This window comes from Callorhinchus milii, unplaced genomic scaffold (assembly GCF_018977255.1).
Source record: "Callorhinchus milii isolate IMCB2004 unplaced genomic scaffold, IMCB_Cmil_1.0 Scaffold2, whole genome shotgun sequence".
NCBI classification, from domain to species: domain Eukaryota; kingdom Metazoa; phylum Chordata; class Chondrichthyes; order Chimaeriformes; family Callorhinchidae; genus Callorhinchus; species Callorhinchus milii.
This window is the reverse complement of record NW_024704743.1, coordinates 72,771,080-72,785,980: the sequence shown is the minus strand read 5'-3', so window position 1 is coordinate 72,785,980 and position 14,901 is coordinate 72,771,080. Positions and strand designations below refer to the sequence as shown.

The 14,901-nt window shown below is 39.1% G+C and overlaps 1 protein-coding gene across 1 annotated transcript in view; it reads left to right on the top strand.

Moving 5' to 3' along the window:
• Nucleotides 1-14,901, top strand: part of cdk14 (cyclin-dependent kinase 14) — a 266,289-nt gene that overhangs the window by 137,646 nt on the left and 113,742 nt on the right. The window contains exon 6 of the mRNA XM_007897534.2: nucleotides 9,292-9,354. Coding sequence (XP_007895725.1) covers nucleotides 9,292-9,354 — 63 coding nt within the window. The remainder of the gene's footprint in view (nucleotides 1-9,291; nucleotides 9,355-14,901) is intronic.

The following is a 14,901-nucleotide window of genomic DNA, read 5'->3' as shown; positions in this document are numbered from 1 at the left end:
ATGCAGCACCAAGGGCTAAGTGAGGTTTGAAACCACAACCTTCTGACATACATCAACAACGACAACTTGCATTTATATAGCGCCTTTCACCCTAGATTCACTCTGTTTATGTGGCACTTCAGGGTATCCAGAATTTGCAAATTGTTAAATATAGTGTTCAATTTGAAGTTGTTTTTCAGTAAGTTCTGTTAACAACTATAGAAAAAACACCTTCAAAATTTAGACTGAATTCAACAATTCGCTAAATTTTGGATGCTCTTAAGTGTTACATGCTGCTTTTCAGCATTCATTTTAAAAAATTAAATTGAAATTAAAATTGAAACTAAATTTAAGAATTTTCCATAATTTTGCTCCATTGTAAATTTTAAAATGAGAGCCTCAAGAGGAGCTATGATCATTGGATCAGATCATTGGAAATAACTTCCCAAGAAACAAATTCAGAGCAATAACACTGTCTCAGTCATTCCAAAACACTATCAGGCAGATAAACCTTTCCTTTTTGTACTTAACATCCTCCACAAACCACAGCACACAGAAAAAATAGTACAATAAGAAGGAGGAATAGGAGAGCCCTTGCACAGGGGATCTAACAGCAGTTTAGATGATCGTGCATACGAACAGGTTGCACACTCCAAAGAAGTCTAAGCAATAATGCTTTGTGTATGCATATGGGTTACACCACGTGGCAGCTTTGGAGGCGCTCTGAATTGAGTTATGTCTGCCCATGAAATGGTAATTGATCTTGTAGCATGACCTCTGATAGACTCCTACCAGGGAACTAAGCTCCCTGACTCTCAAGCACGTGTACTACCATTCCTTCTGAATGCGCAAAGCCACATAGTCAACAATGGCAACAAAATTACAGTTGTACAGCGCCTTTCATGTCGGGAGGATGTCCCAAAGCTCTGGACAATCAGTGTTTGGGGTCTGAGCTGGGGGTCGGTATCGGAGAGGGTGGAGGGCAGCGGGGGAAGGAAGGTGATCAAAGGCATGGTTGAAGAAAGGTCTTGAGACAGGTCTTGAAGGAGGCAAGGGAGGGAAAGAGGCAGAGGGTCTGCGGGATAGAGTTCCAGATGGTGGGGGCAGAGTGACAGAAGGCCCGCCCGCCAATGGTGGGGCAAGCAAGATGGGGGATGTGAAGCAGGCCGAAGCCCCCTGAGCGAAGGGAGCAGGCAGGTTGGAAGGGGGTTAGGAGGCCACAGAGGTAGAGCGGAGCAAGGCCACAGAGGCCTTTGAAGGTGAGAACCAGGATCTTGAACTGTAAGACAAACTCTCCCTGGAAAGTGTACCATTCAAGAGAATTGCATCTCTAATACCCTTCAGGGAAGAACTCCCCAAACCCATATCCATCATTACCGATAAGATTCATCGTGCACCACTTTCAAAATGTCACCTGAGCAATTTTAGTTCAAGGTTTAAAAACTGGTGAAGGGGAACAAGCTTAATGAGAGCCTTCCAGCACAGTTGAGAGTTCTTCTCAGGCAGACAGCGTAATGAGACAGCTTCCCACAGCTCAGTGTGTATGCTGTGCGGGGTGCAGTGCTTGTCCTCACACTGTCAGAATTCCAAGAGAAAACCTTGCTTGAACTTGCACAATTGATTGTTGTTACCCACTGACTGACTCCAGTCTCTCAAGCTCCTGCTGAAAGCTGACAGGTTTTTTTTTTGAACATCATACAGTGTTTCTTCTCTGACAGACTGTAGGTTTCCAGCCTACGTACCCTCTCTTTCCTTCCCTCCTACTTGCTCCGCACCTCATGAGCGATGGTTTGGCTGAAGCACTCGACATTTTGAATTAAGAAACAAAAATATTTGGTAATTTTAAAGAAATTTCAGGTTTTAATCATTTCTTTGTTGATCGGTGTCCGATGGTGGGAGTTGTATTTTCCTTTGGGGATTTTATTTATATCAATGCTTTTTTTTGGCTTGCATTTGTGAACTTGTCATGCTGAGGGATTGTCAGTGCTGAGGGAATGGCAGACATTGTGATATTGGATCCACTGTCAGCATCAAGCAGTCCCAGGTCAAGGTTACCACAGTCTAAATGCAGAGCTTTCCAACCCCATTCTTATCAAGTAATGGGAAGAGTATTCCATTAGCAACAGAGACTTCTGACAATGATCCAGATAAAAATAACAATATGCTCAATTTCAGAAGGCGTTGTTACATCCCCTCGCCACATCACCACTGCAATATTGCCATTTTCCACACCAGTCATTGTTGTGAGCTTACTGAGTGCCAATTCTAAATAGAGAATCTCCCAACTCATTCTCAGGAATGACAATTAAAAACTTTTAAATTTGGCAGAGCAGACACTGTGAGCTCATGTGTCATCATGACTTTCTATTAAAACGAAACAGTTAATTAACAACAATGGCAAACATTCACTGCCAATTGGTACTGATTTCTGTCCAATTTTATGCTACAGATTTAAGCCGTCAAAGGGCAGGATAAGAATGTCAAAACTCTCATTACTTGGGCCCTTTACAGCTATTAATGAAGGAGTTTCTTTTCATCCCTCCTTTCAGCTTCCCACAACGATGCATCTGTGATTGTGAACTCACTGTGTAGAAACAGTGAGAAGCAGTGTTCTACCTTTTTGTGTCATTCCCCTTGTTAGAAAAACATTCTTTGCTGTTAATTTCCATACCAGTGCGTGGTACAAGGACAGATTGGGGAAAGCATATTGCACCCTGTGTGAGACTTCTATCCCATTGAACTCTTCCATTCTGCTCTCGTTTTAGTCAGAATTCCAGACAGACAGATTTTCTTTGCATCTGTGTATATGGCACACGTCAAAAAGAGCAAAGCTCTGAGGAACACTTTTCACAAAACTGTTTTGACAGTTTGTGTTGTATGCCCATCATTGCACCCCCAGTATTTTTCTACAGAATTCCCACAGCTTTCTGTATCATTATACACTGTATTTACAGGGCAAGTTTGTGAGTGTTGGCTACTTTTCTAGTAATTGCTGTTTAGGTTTACTTCTGTGAAAGTTGTTCCAGACTACTTTGTGGAAATTTGTAAAGAAATTGCAAAAGTGCATAAAGATGAATTTGGTTTGTTTGATTTCATACAGATGGTAATTTCAGTGTCTGGCTCCTTAATAATTGTATTTTAACACTGATATGTTCATTAGTTCACTCATCTAAGTTTGTTCACTATATACTACTCTTTGATGGCTTCCACTCTAGTTTTGACTTGATATTTATATCAAGGATTGACCCATGTCAGTCTTGAGATTCTGAGGTTTTTTTGGATGTTAAAACTGGGCTTTAGAGATGACATTCAACCAATCAAAACCATTTTTAACAGGAAAAATGAAGAGTGAGAACCAACAAGGTTATGAAGAAATGAGAGATTGAAAACTTTTAAAGTTTCAATAAAACCTTAGAAAAAGTTAGAATAGAATATAAAATTTAATGAAAAGAACAGTGAAAATGGAAAGAAGAGTATTTATTTTTCATTCTTCATTTACCTTGTAATTGTATCCCGTCTCCTCATTTCCTAAAGACATTTTAACTCCTTTTCCCCTCCCGTTAGGGCTATTGTCAGTGCCCTCAAATTACTCATCTGAGTAGCTTCTATGAGCTAAACCAGGAATGCCAACTGATTATTTAACATGGGGGCATTGTATCCAAGCCTGATCTTGTCATCACATAACGCATGTAACTTCAACAAAGATTTCTACAGGAGTGGGAACCCTGGCCAAGTTTCCTGTCTCTAACCTTGGGCACTGAGGATAATCATAGCGCTCTGTCGTAACGACTCAGATAAGTTAACTCAGCACAGACTGAGGATTGAACCTGAGAACAATCTACTCTAATTATAATTGAGAGTGCTTGCATTTGATATGCATGTATAACTTCAAACATTTCAACTCACTTCATAGGTAATTAGAAGCATGTAAATCTAAAACACAGTAGGATGCAATATGACCCATTGTATTTGTCGATATTTTGCTTCTCCTTCAAAGTCATTCATCCTAATCCCAATTCCCTGCTCTTTTTCAATACCCTTCCTTCACATGTACTTATCTAATTTCCTTTTAAATACCTCCAATTGACTGCTTTAAGAGCCATCCTGGAAAATCATTCTCATATTCTGATAACCCTCTGGGAAAACAAAATCTTTCTAACTTCCCCTTTCATACTCATAGTTATAATTTGAATTCCTTTTTCTCCTCAAATCACCTACTATTAGAAATAATTCCTCACCGTTTATCCTCTCAGATCTCTCCAGCTTCTCCTTTCTGCTTCATGAATCGTCATGAATCTATGCTGCATCCTGCTCCAAGGTCTTATGTCTTTTCTCTTGTGTGACACCCAAAACTGCATCGAAGATTCCAGCTGTGATCTAATCATTGTTCATTTATCACTCCCCTACATTTGATTCAGTGGCCATATTATAGGTACCTCTTTATTGACTTTTTCTATATGAAATCCCCAATTGCAATCAAGCGTGACTGCGTATTTGTAGATGTGACAGCTATTTTGCACACTGCAGGGTCCACAAACAGCCATGAAATAAATGATCAGTGTATCTAGCTAGATGATTGTTGACAGGATACTGGGAGAAACTCGCTTCTCTTTTTTAATTAAGTTTTGGAACATTGAACAAGCAGACTGCACTTTTATTTATGTTATTCTGAAGATGGCATCTCCCAACAATGGAGTGTTAGCCTAGACTAACATGGGGCTTGACCCCACAACCTTCTGACTCAGATGTGAGGCTACTAACCAAATCATACTAGTCACTCAGCTATTTAGTAGAAAATTCTACTGAAGCAAGCCAAAGTAATGTTTTTATGTTGGTTTTTTACATATATTTTTGGGTTAATATTACAGTAATGAATTTATCATGATATTTGTCGGTTTACTGCTGTAATATTAGCAGAGATTTTTCACAATTACATTACAACAAGTAGCTTATGGAAACTGGAGTAGACATAGACTTGGTGTTAGTGTAAGGGCTCTGTGTACCTAAATTCTTAAATGTGGGTGATATTAAATTCTTAGACGAGGCTAAAAACAAGAGGTAATTTGGGAAATTATGGGGTCCAATATGCAGTATTTCTTAATAAGGAATCCCATTAGAGTTTTTATCATCCAGCAGGTATTGTACTCCAGAAATCATATGTGGGTGAAGTTATAAAGATTTATATAGCACGGAAGCTATATAGAGAGCAGGGCACTCGTCCCAACCAGTCCATGACAGTGTTCATACTTCACACGAGTCTCCACCCTCTCCTTACTCCCTGCCACACTCTTCCATTTCACTTTTCTGTGGATCGACAGCCCTGTCTACCCCGCACACTTGCCTCGTACCACACACAACCTCCCCTCCCCTCCCCTGGTGCTGAGAGTGTGAAGGTGAAGAGTTGGTGTTTTACAGCCATAGCCCTCAGCTCCTAACCAAGTTCTTGGACATTGGTATTATGCAATTCCAATTTCTGGAAGCAGCACCCATATTCCTGATTCCTCATTAAGCAATCGTCTTAAGAGGTACTGCAAATTAGACCTTACAGTTTGCATGTTGAATTAATTTTTTTAAAAGTTTAACCTTGCTTGCTGTCAGAGAGGTTGAGAGAAAGGTATTGCAGTGACTAAAACTGATAGGGCATGAATGATGTGTGCACTTAAACCAAGCTAAAAATGTAGCAGAGGAGAAAAAAACAGCAACAATCTTTCTTTCATCAGACATCGCAAGCTGGCTGCTACATGATGTCATTGCCAGAAGCCATACAGCACTTTTATGTTTTAATGGAAGAGCTTTCACATTACTGGGCTCTATGATGGGAATGAGGTTGGAAGGTTCTGTAGCCCATATATAAGCTTCAGGCTGTTCATCCATTTGAGACATATAAGTGACAGCTGAAGCCAGTTAAACAGAATTATGGGACAACTGGATCTGAAGTCGACGGATGGTCTGTGAGAAGAAGAGTGGGTATTGGTGTATGCATGATCAGACTTTCTTTAATGGAGTCATGACACCAAGGTTATAATGGCGCAGGTAAACACATTTACAACAAGTGGCAGTCTGTAAATGGGAAAGTGAACTGTGACAATGGAACACGCTGGACTATTGATCATGAATGGCAAAACAGGTTGATCATGCGGCGTTCCAGCATTTGCTATTCATATCACACAGACATTAATTTATGTTTCCTTTACGAAACACATTTACTACTCCAACATCAAGACAATCTTCTCGTGTTATTCTAAGCTGGGCTAACCAGACTGCCTTTGATGCGTTAAGCAAAATGCACTTAAGAGCAAGCAGTGAAGTGGAATCGCATTAGATATCAAGGAACAGGTACATTGAGCTGAACAGCCTCTGTCTGTGATGATATTTGTAACAAGATAAGAAGGCAAATTTATCAGTACACTTTCGTTGATGGTGTAAAAATATTTACAATAATCCTTGTACAGTGGGAGCTGCTGTAACCAGCCGCTGTTAATTAATGCCCTTCCAGTCCAATGGGAATGGCAATGGAAGGGAGGAGGCGGGGCCACCGGCATTCCTCTGCTTAACCGGCTTCCACTGTATCTGATATGCACCTAGAATGTCGTCTATAGCATCTAAAGGACTTCACAGGTAACAACTGTGGTGTGTTGTGACTATTTGTGAATAGATATGGCAGCCAATTTGCAGCAGTGTGTTCCACAAACAGCCATGAAGTGAATGACCACTTTGTGTGATCATTTGAATCGTGCTTTGGGATCTTTAATGTCCACCTGAACTGGTGGGGGAGGTCCTCAGTTTTGTATCTCATCTGCAGGTTAACGCCTCCAATAATGTGGTCCTCTCCTAGTCCTCCACAAGTCAAAACAGTGTGAGGCAGCAATAAACAATAAAACTAGAATGATATTTCTGAATCAGCTGAGTTCAGATCCCTAGATGCTGTACTCAAGATGTGTCATGCTCTAGCCATGCTGAAGTACTGCATACCCTTCTGTTTGCCATGACATAAGGAGCTAACCAGGGCAGAGAAGAGCAACAAGGATGATCCCGGTCCAAGAGAAATGATCTATGATCAAAGATGAGACAAGCTAGGGAGGACTCCTTATTCTTGGAAAAGAGACATGGTGGAGGGGATCTTATGGAGATGTGTAAGACTTTAAATGGGATACTTTCAGATGCACTGGGTCAACAGAACAAGAGGATACAGGTTTAGGCTTGAAAGGCCAATTTCAAGGCAGACACCAGGAAGTATTTCTTTACTTGCTGAAAGCCCTTTGTGGTACTAACTGAAGACAGCAGCAGCAGGTTTGACTGTTATATCCTCCATATTCCATTGGCCCTTTGGCAGTCACAGTCTAGGGTTTGGCAGGAACAATGACAATCTGGGATAATCTGATGTGTTTCTTATTCAAGTGGATGAAAAATGAATTATCCTTGTCCTGTATTTCTGGGCTGGCCAGGACAAATGATCAATATTTTATGGAATAATATAAAAGTGAGATTAATTGATAACTGCGTGACCTTTCAAAGTCAAACACATCTTTACATAATTCATACTAAATGATGAGGTAATTTAGATTATGTATTAGAAGGTACTTTTTCAGGTCACTGGAAAACCCTTTGGAAACTGATTTATTTTTTAACAAAATTTGCAATTAAAAATGTTTTCCCTTTCATTATGTATAGCATTTCAGAGATCAGATTACATATAATGTGGTCTTTTGCGTTATCTTCTGACATTTAATTATGGAAATAATAAATGTGTCAAATTAATTGCAGTTTTTATATTTTTTAAAATATTTTATTATCTGCTGCACATCACCATGCCATGCATTACTGACAGGGTAATATGCCTACAAAGATAGATTTTCATCATTCAATTAGAAGATGGAAGGCTAGCTAATATTTGTCAGTATTACCCATCATCTTGCTCAAAATTGCATTCCGACATCTATAACAAAAAAAAATTTTTTTGGAATGAATCCATTTTACCTTGCGGTGAAACTTAATAAATTCACAAATATTAGAGCTCCAACATGTAAATCGTACAATCACTCCATGGCCGCATGCAAATTGGCTGCCATGTTTGCCTACAAAATACACAGTCAGCACTTTACAATAAAATCATGTGAAGTGCTTCGGTGACTTGATAAGGCTCTGTATCAAATGCAAGTATAATTATTATAAAGTCAAATTATGTGAGAAAATCTTCATGGAGGTATACTTAAAACCATTGTTGTAAATGTTTCGATCATTTTGCAGAATTTCTTGAATTGGAAGTTTAGAAGTACAGAAAGTTCTTAATTTAAAGATTAGCTCAGACACCTACCCTTTTTGAGAATTAGTTTGTGAGAGTTTTGCATTGCTATTTTCTAATTATAGGAGTTTTTATACATCTGCTTCTTTGATTTACTAAATGTTGAAAAGGACTTAAATCAGAATCATATTAAGTTGTGTTTTTATATTTAGAGATGGATACATTGAAGGCATTTTTAGTGAAACTGGAATAGCAGTTAGATGGAATATTTTTGCTCTGCTATTATAACCTCTGCTGATTCCAAAACATTTTGCACAATAAAAGCAACTAAATCTGTGGACAAACATTAGGTAATTGTTGCATTTGTTCAGCTCAAAATTGTTGGATCCTGTTACCTCTCTTCATTAAAGAATTTGTTCAGAACCAAAATACAATAGGCCAGACTGAGTGTCAGCGTTCAGACACCTTTGAACACATTGGGGTCTATTATGCAACTCATATAAACTAAAACTAAATGTTTCATTGATTGTTCATTCCCTAATTACAGGCTTGCATTTGCACATTGGTTACTTAACTCGCATAATCGCCCACACTTACACTTGGCTTGCACAACTTGCTTAGACCTCGTTGCCTGTTTTCATAAACATCTGTACATAAACCTGGCAATAGTTTATTTTCCGTATTTTCACAGGTCAGATCCTTTGGGGTTAATAGTCATGACACTTTTCAATTCTCATTTGTTACTGCAACACAATTCATTTTTTAATTATGATACATAAAGTATGGGTCATGATTCCTCCACTGTGAGTCATGTATAGTTTTAAAAAGTTTTGTATAAATAATCAAAGTTTGCTGTTAATATAATTGTTTGTGTGGTTCTTCATATACAGTTTGGAAGCAAATGCTGATAACTTGGTATGCCCAGTTTTAGTTAAAGAATTGCAACACTTGGTTAAGTAGTGTTGTTGAGAACTAAGCCACTGAATGCTAAGGCACAATAAAGCCCATGCTGATTCTTCTGCATTATTAAGTAGTTTGTAAAATTGTTTCTTCTCTTTCCATTGTCCTAGCATACTGATTTATGTCAGTACATGGATAAACACCCAGGAGGACTCCACCCAGAAAATGTGAAGGTAAGAATTACGATATGGATCCATAATGAATTATTGGCTTAAAGTAATAGAATTTTTCAAATTGTTTCAAGGAGTTCATGAACCATGACGCATGTTTTTCTTCACAAAGTCTGCTAAATCATGCAAGGAACCATAAATAGATATGCCCAGTGCGGGTTGACACTTCACATACAGTTTTTTAATTTGTGCCTTTGTTCAGTGGAGGCGCAGCGAGAGGGATGAGCTAACTTACCTGAATTAATGAGACTGAAGTACAAAGGAATATCACTTGTTTTGCAGTAACATTTGTGGCTAGCAGCAATGCAATTACTTTGAGCTTATGAAAAGATCTGTGTGCGAAACTACTCAATTTTGTGTACAGTATTTACTCAGTCCTAAAGCATCCAGAGAAAATACTAATCAATACAACTGTGGGACTCATTTCAGTTACACTTCAGCCTTATAACTGAAGTTGTTATTGTGCTGACTGGTAAACCTTTTGAGTCAGAGTTGTGCAAATTGTTTTGATATTAGTAATAATAATAATTCTTGCATTTGGTATGGAGCACTTCATGTCAGGAGGACAACCCAAAGTGCTTTGCAGGATTTTACTGTGAAGTGGAGTGACTGTGTATTTGTTTGACGAATCTGTTCCAGAGGATTGAATTCAGGATTCTCGTCCTCACATTAATGTCCTTAATGTTGCATAGCATTGTGAAATAAAACACAAGAAGTGAGTATGAGGTTACCACTTCTCCTGACTCTCTGTCTTCAACATTCCAAACGTCTAAAATGACCTTTCCATCAGGACTTTTTTTGCGGTATCATTTTATTTTCCATTGGTTCAGAACTGAAAATGTATAGAGGTGAAGACCCTTTAGAGGCAGCAATTGTGCAGGTATCCCAAGAACAGAGGTTCTTTTGTAATTGTTTGCGGTTTCCATGGGAGATTCCTGAACCAATTACGAATCGGTTTGTTCCCCATTTGACTGCTGAGGACAATGCATACCCCTGAAGGAAACTGAATCAGGACTACTAATAGGAAAGTTGGCCGAGACCCATCATACGATGACAGGGGTCTAGACATGCAGCAGTTTTTAAAGGGGGACAAAAAAGGGATTATTACAATGTTTGCCACTTATATTCCATTTTACTTTGTTGTGTGACCTTAAATGTTCGACTATATTTCCTTGCAATTCACTTTCAGCAGATGGTGTCATCTGATACAATCATAATATCCTTTTGCTAGTGATATGATTTATTGTTGTATTTTCTGACGTTAAATTCTTCTAATACCCTTTATTGAGGTAGCTTGATTCAGACATCATAGCAGAAAATGACAAACTTGTAAAACTAAAACTACTTGGCTATAATAATAATGATTCTTGCATTTGATATAATGCTTTTCACATCAGGAGGACACCTCAAAGCGGGATACATTGCAAAGTGTAGCTGTTCCATTTTTAAACCATTTATTGTTACATTTCCCTCTATCCAACAAAATGGTTGTTAATATGAAATGTTCCAGAGGATCCATTTCAGGGACCTCTCTTTTAAATCCCTCCATTGTCATGCCCCACCCCTACCTCTGTTACCTTCTAAAGCCCTTCCAACTGGTGCACAACTCGGCAGGCACTGACCTGCGCTACCTGCTCCACCATCTGTGTCCTGGAGTCCCTTCACCTCAGCCCTCCCTTGCCACATTCAAGGTCCACCTTAAGATCTTCCTCTTTGACCGTGTCCTTGGTCATCTTTCTACCTGTACCCTCCATCCCCCACTTCCCCTGAATCCAACCACCAGCTCAGTTGCCAAACCTCCATTGTCCAGCGCCTTGGGACATTCTCCCAATGTGAAAGGGGCTAAATAAATGCAATAGTTGTTATTTGTTGTGGTTTTTGTTACTCCCATCAGAATAACAGCATGGTTTACATACGTTACTTTTCAGTGAAGTGGTAAGATATATATTTTTAGAAATAGTAACAATCCTTGCATCTGGTATAGCACCTTCCACATGGGAAGGACATCCCATCGTGCTTCACAGGATTTACTGGGAAGTGGATGTGTATTTATAGATGAATGCAGCAGCCCAATTAGACACTGCAATGTCCTACATATAGCCATGAAACTAATTTTATTTGGGGGATTATTGGCCAGGACATCAGGAGAAACTCCCTTCTCTTTTCAAGTAGTACTATGGGATCTTTATTGTCCATCTGAGTAGGCAAACAGTTTAATATTTAATTTGAAGAACAGCACCTCTGACAATCTCACACACCCCAGCACTCAATTGGAGTGGCAGCTCAGACTATGTAGGGCCTGAACGCACAACTTTTTGACTCAGATGCAAGACTCCTACCAACTGAGCCAAGCTGACATAGATTGAATGTAGATAAGCAGAGTTGTGGATAGTTGGATTGCAGTTGTGAGTGACTCTATAGTTCACTTCTCCTGGTTGTCTTTTATGCTACATTTTCTAAAAATTTAGATTAATAAATTAATAAATAAAACACTCCCATTGCTCCTGTTTGTTTTCTAGCAAAGTATTTAATACAAGCAAAGTGTTTCGCTCACCCATTGTTTGTACTCTGTACAAGCAAAGAAGAAAAACATTATTAGAAATGTTTTATTGAGTTTCCCCATTTAAAAAAAAAGTTATTTGGGTCCCCATGTGACTATGTGAGAAATTCCTGTCTTGTCTGCAGTTAGTGAAGGGAATTGATCCACATTTAGAAAGATGGAATAATCAGACATACTGGCCCTTTTAGCAGAATAACCCTAAAGGAAACAGAATCAAAACTGCGTTTTAGAGAGCATCAGTACAGAGAATAGGCCGGTTGGGTCTAAAGTGTCAGCGGCTGTGTTATAAGTAAGTGACGTCAGTGAGGCTTCTTAACAGCGTTCTCCTGTATTTGATGGGTAAAATGGTTTTCTCATTTGTACACTCTATGCCTTACTAAATATTTTCTGTGAATTATTACTGTAGCTCAAATGGAGTCCTGTAGCTCAGTGGTTAGAGCACTCGCTTTGCAAGCGAGAGACCTGAGTTCAATTCCAGGCAGGGAGAAACCTTGGGCAAGTTTCCTTACTCCACACTCCTAATAATAATCCCTCCAAAACCAAAAACAATAATAAAATAAAATTGTTCATTTTCAATCTACAACTGTTTGTGGGACAATGCTGTGCGCAATTGGCTGCCGCGTTCGCCCACAAATATACAGTCAATTCACTTTACAGTGTGTTCTGTGAAGTGCTTTGGGACGTCCTCCCGACATGAAAAGCGCTATATCAAATGCAAGGATTATTATTATTATTTTAAGGTTAATTGAAGTCAATTGCCAGATGTATGAAATCATGACATACAGAAACAAAATGCAAAATAAGTGTAGGAGGTGTATCCTGCAAGACCATTTTTTTATTGGTACGTTTTGTTTTAATTGCTGTTGCTGTATATGTACATTAAATAATTGATTGCTGGTTTTGATACACAAAGATTTTTATGTGACAGATGTAGAAACCATAGAAAAGAATAGGTTTACATTGCACCGATATCTGTGACATCTGATTACAATATTTGCAGTGCTTTAATATGGAACAGATGGGCGAAAACCACCAGTGAATCTGAAATGAATTAACACTTCCAGAACATGTCTAGCAAAACTATCGCTTTCAAAATATCTGTATGGGACTGTAAGTTATTTTTCTGCCACAGCTGTTATGCCAATCTATTACACCCTAATGTGAGTGTTGGTATCTTGTGAAATGTTAAAACAGTGAAGCAGCAGGAGGTACATTGTGATAAAACTACAGTACATTGGAGAATGTATAACAATATAACTGATTGTTCTTACTAGTTGTTATCTCAGTTAGTCAGTCAGTCAGTCAGTCAGTTTGGAACAGATGGATCATATGTGGCAAGTTGGAAACTCAGCAATTCAGGCTTCATTTGGACTACACCAGCACAAAGCAAACACTATCGGATCTTTGTTATTCATTTCTGATTGGGGAGCACTGTGGTTAAGCATGTTAGATCTCTCAGTGATGAATGAAGTGTAGGTTTGAACCCCACTCAACTGAGGTCCCGATGTAAGCCTACTGCTTGAGGGCAGGTCGCCTAATGCTGACTCAATGGAACAATGGAATGCATAGTGAAATTGGAGAAAGTGTTATCACCAGAGTGTTCTTGTGCATTTCTTGGCTGCCAATTTGACGCTGTCATCGTCAAAAGTTTGTGAGATAGTTTTGACCAAGTGTACGTTTCATAGTCAACCCGTGTATGGCTATGAGAGACTAGAAAAATTAAAGAAAATAAGAAGACACAACCGTGAAATAATATTAAGCAAATACTTTTGATATAGCACCTTTTTTTTATCGTCAGCCAGATATCGTTTTTCAAATCCCTTCATCCCCTCATAGCTCCTTACGTATTTAATTTAGTTACCCCCCACTCCACCACCCACTGCCTCTGCTCGGCTGGCTTCGGCCTCTCATACCCTTCGCTCCACCATCGGCGACTGTGTCTTCAGCTACTGAAACCCTGGAACTCTCTCCCTCAATCCCTCTGCCTTGACTCCTCCCTCCCCATTTTCAAATTACGCCTAAAGACCTTCCTTTTTAATCATGGTTATGGTCACCTCCCCACTCCCTCGGCTCGGTGTCAGACCTCCACCACTGTCATGCGCTCCGGGACGCTACCCAGTATGAAGTGCACTATATATTGTTGTTGGACATTAAAGATCCCATGATAATACAGTCAAACTTGTTCAAGCAACCTTCTCCATGCAGCAACCGCTCTCTGCTAAAACACAGTAGACAGCCTGGTTCACAAACCAATGAACCTTTATTCAGAGACCACCCTTATATAAAGTTATATGTCCCTTTATAATAATAATCCTTGCATTTGATATAGTGCTTTTCACGTCTTCTAGACGTCCCAAAGCGCTTCACAGAATAGACTGTAAAGTGAATTGACTGTATATTTGTGGGCGAACGCGGCAGCCAATTGCGCACAGCAGTGTCCCACAAACAGTCATGGATTGAAAATGACCAATTTTATTATTGTTTTGTTTTTTTGGAGGGATTATTATTAGGCCCAGTCCCCTGAGTGGTGGTTGAAGTCAGGTTTGACTATATTTGAAAAGAGAAGAAAATTTGTCTCGGTGTCCTGGCCAACAATGCCCCAAATAAAAATTGATCATTCACTTCATGGCTATTTGTGGGACACCGCTGTGCGCAAATTGACTGCCATGTTCGCCCACAAAACACACTGCCATGTTACTTTACAGAATATCTCATGAAGCACTTTGAGACACCCTCCTGATATAAAAGGCATTATATCAAATGTTAGAATTATTATCCATATTGTTAATTTACTTTTTCGACATAAGATGTAAAATACACATTAGTTTGTTCAAATTGATAAGATAATACACATTTTACAGTAAGTTTTTTTTGCTGCCACAATCCTCTGTGTGTTGTATAGTACAGGTAGCTGCACAATTTGTTTTGTGTACGACAGAGCAGTTTGTGAGTGAGTTAGACAGGTGTTTTAATGTTTCCATAGACCCATA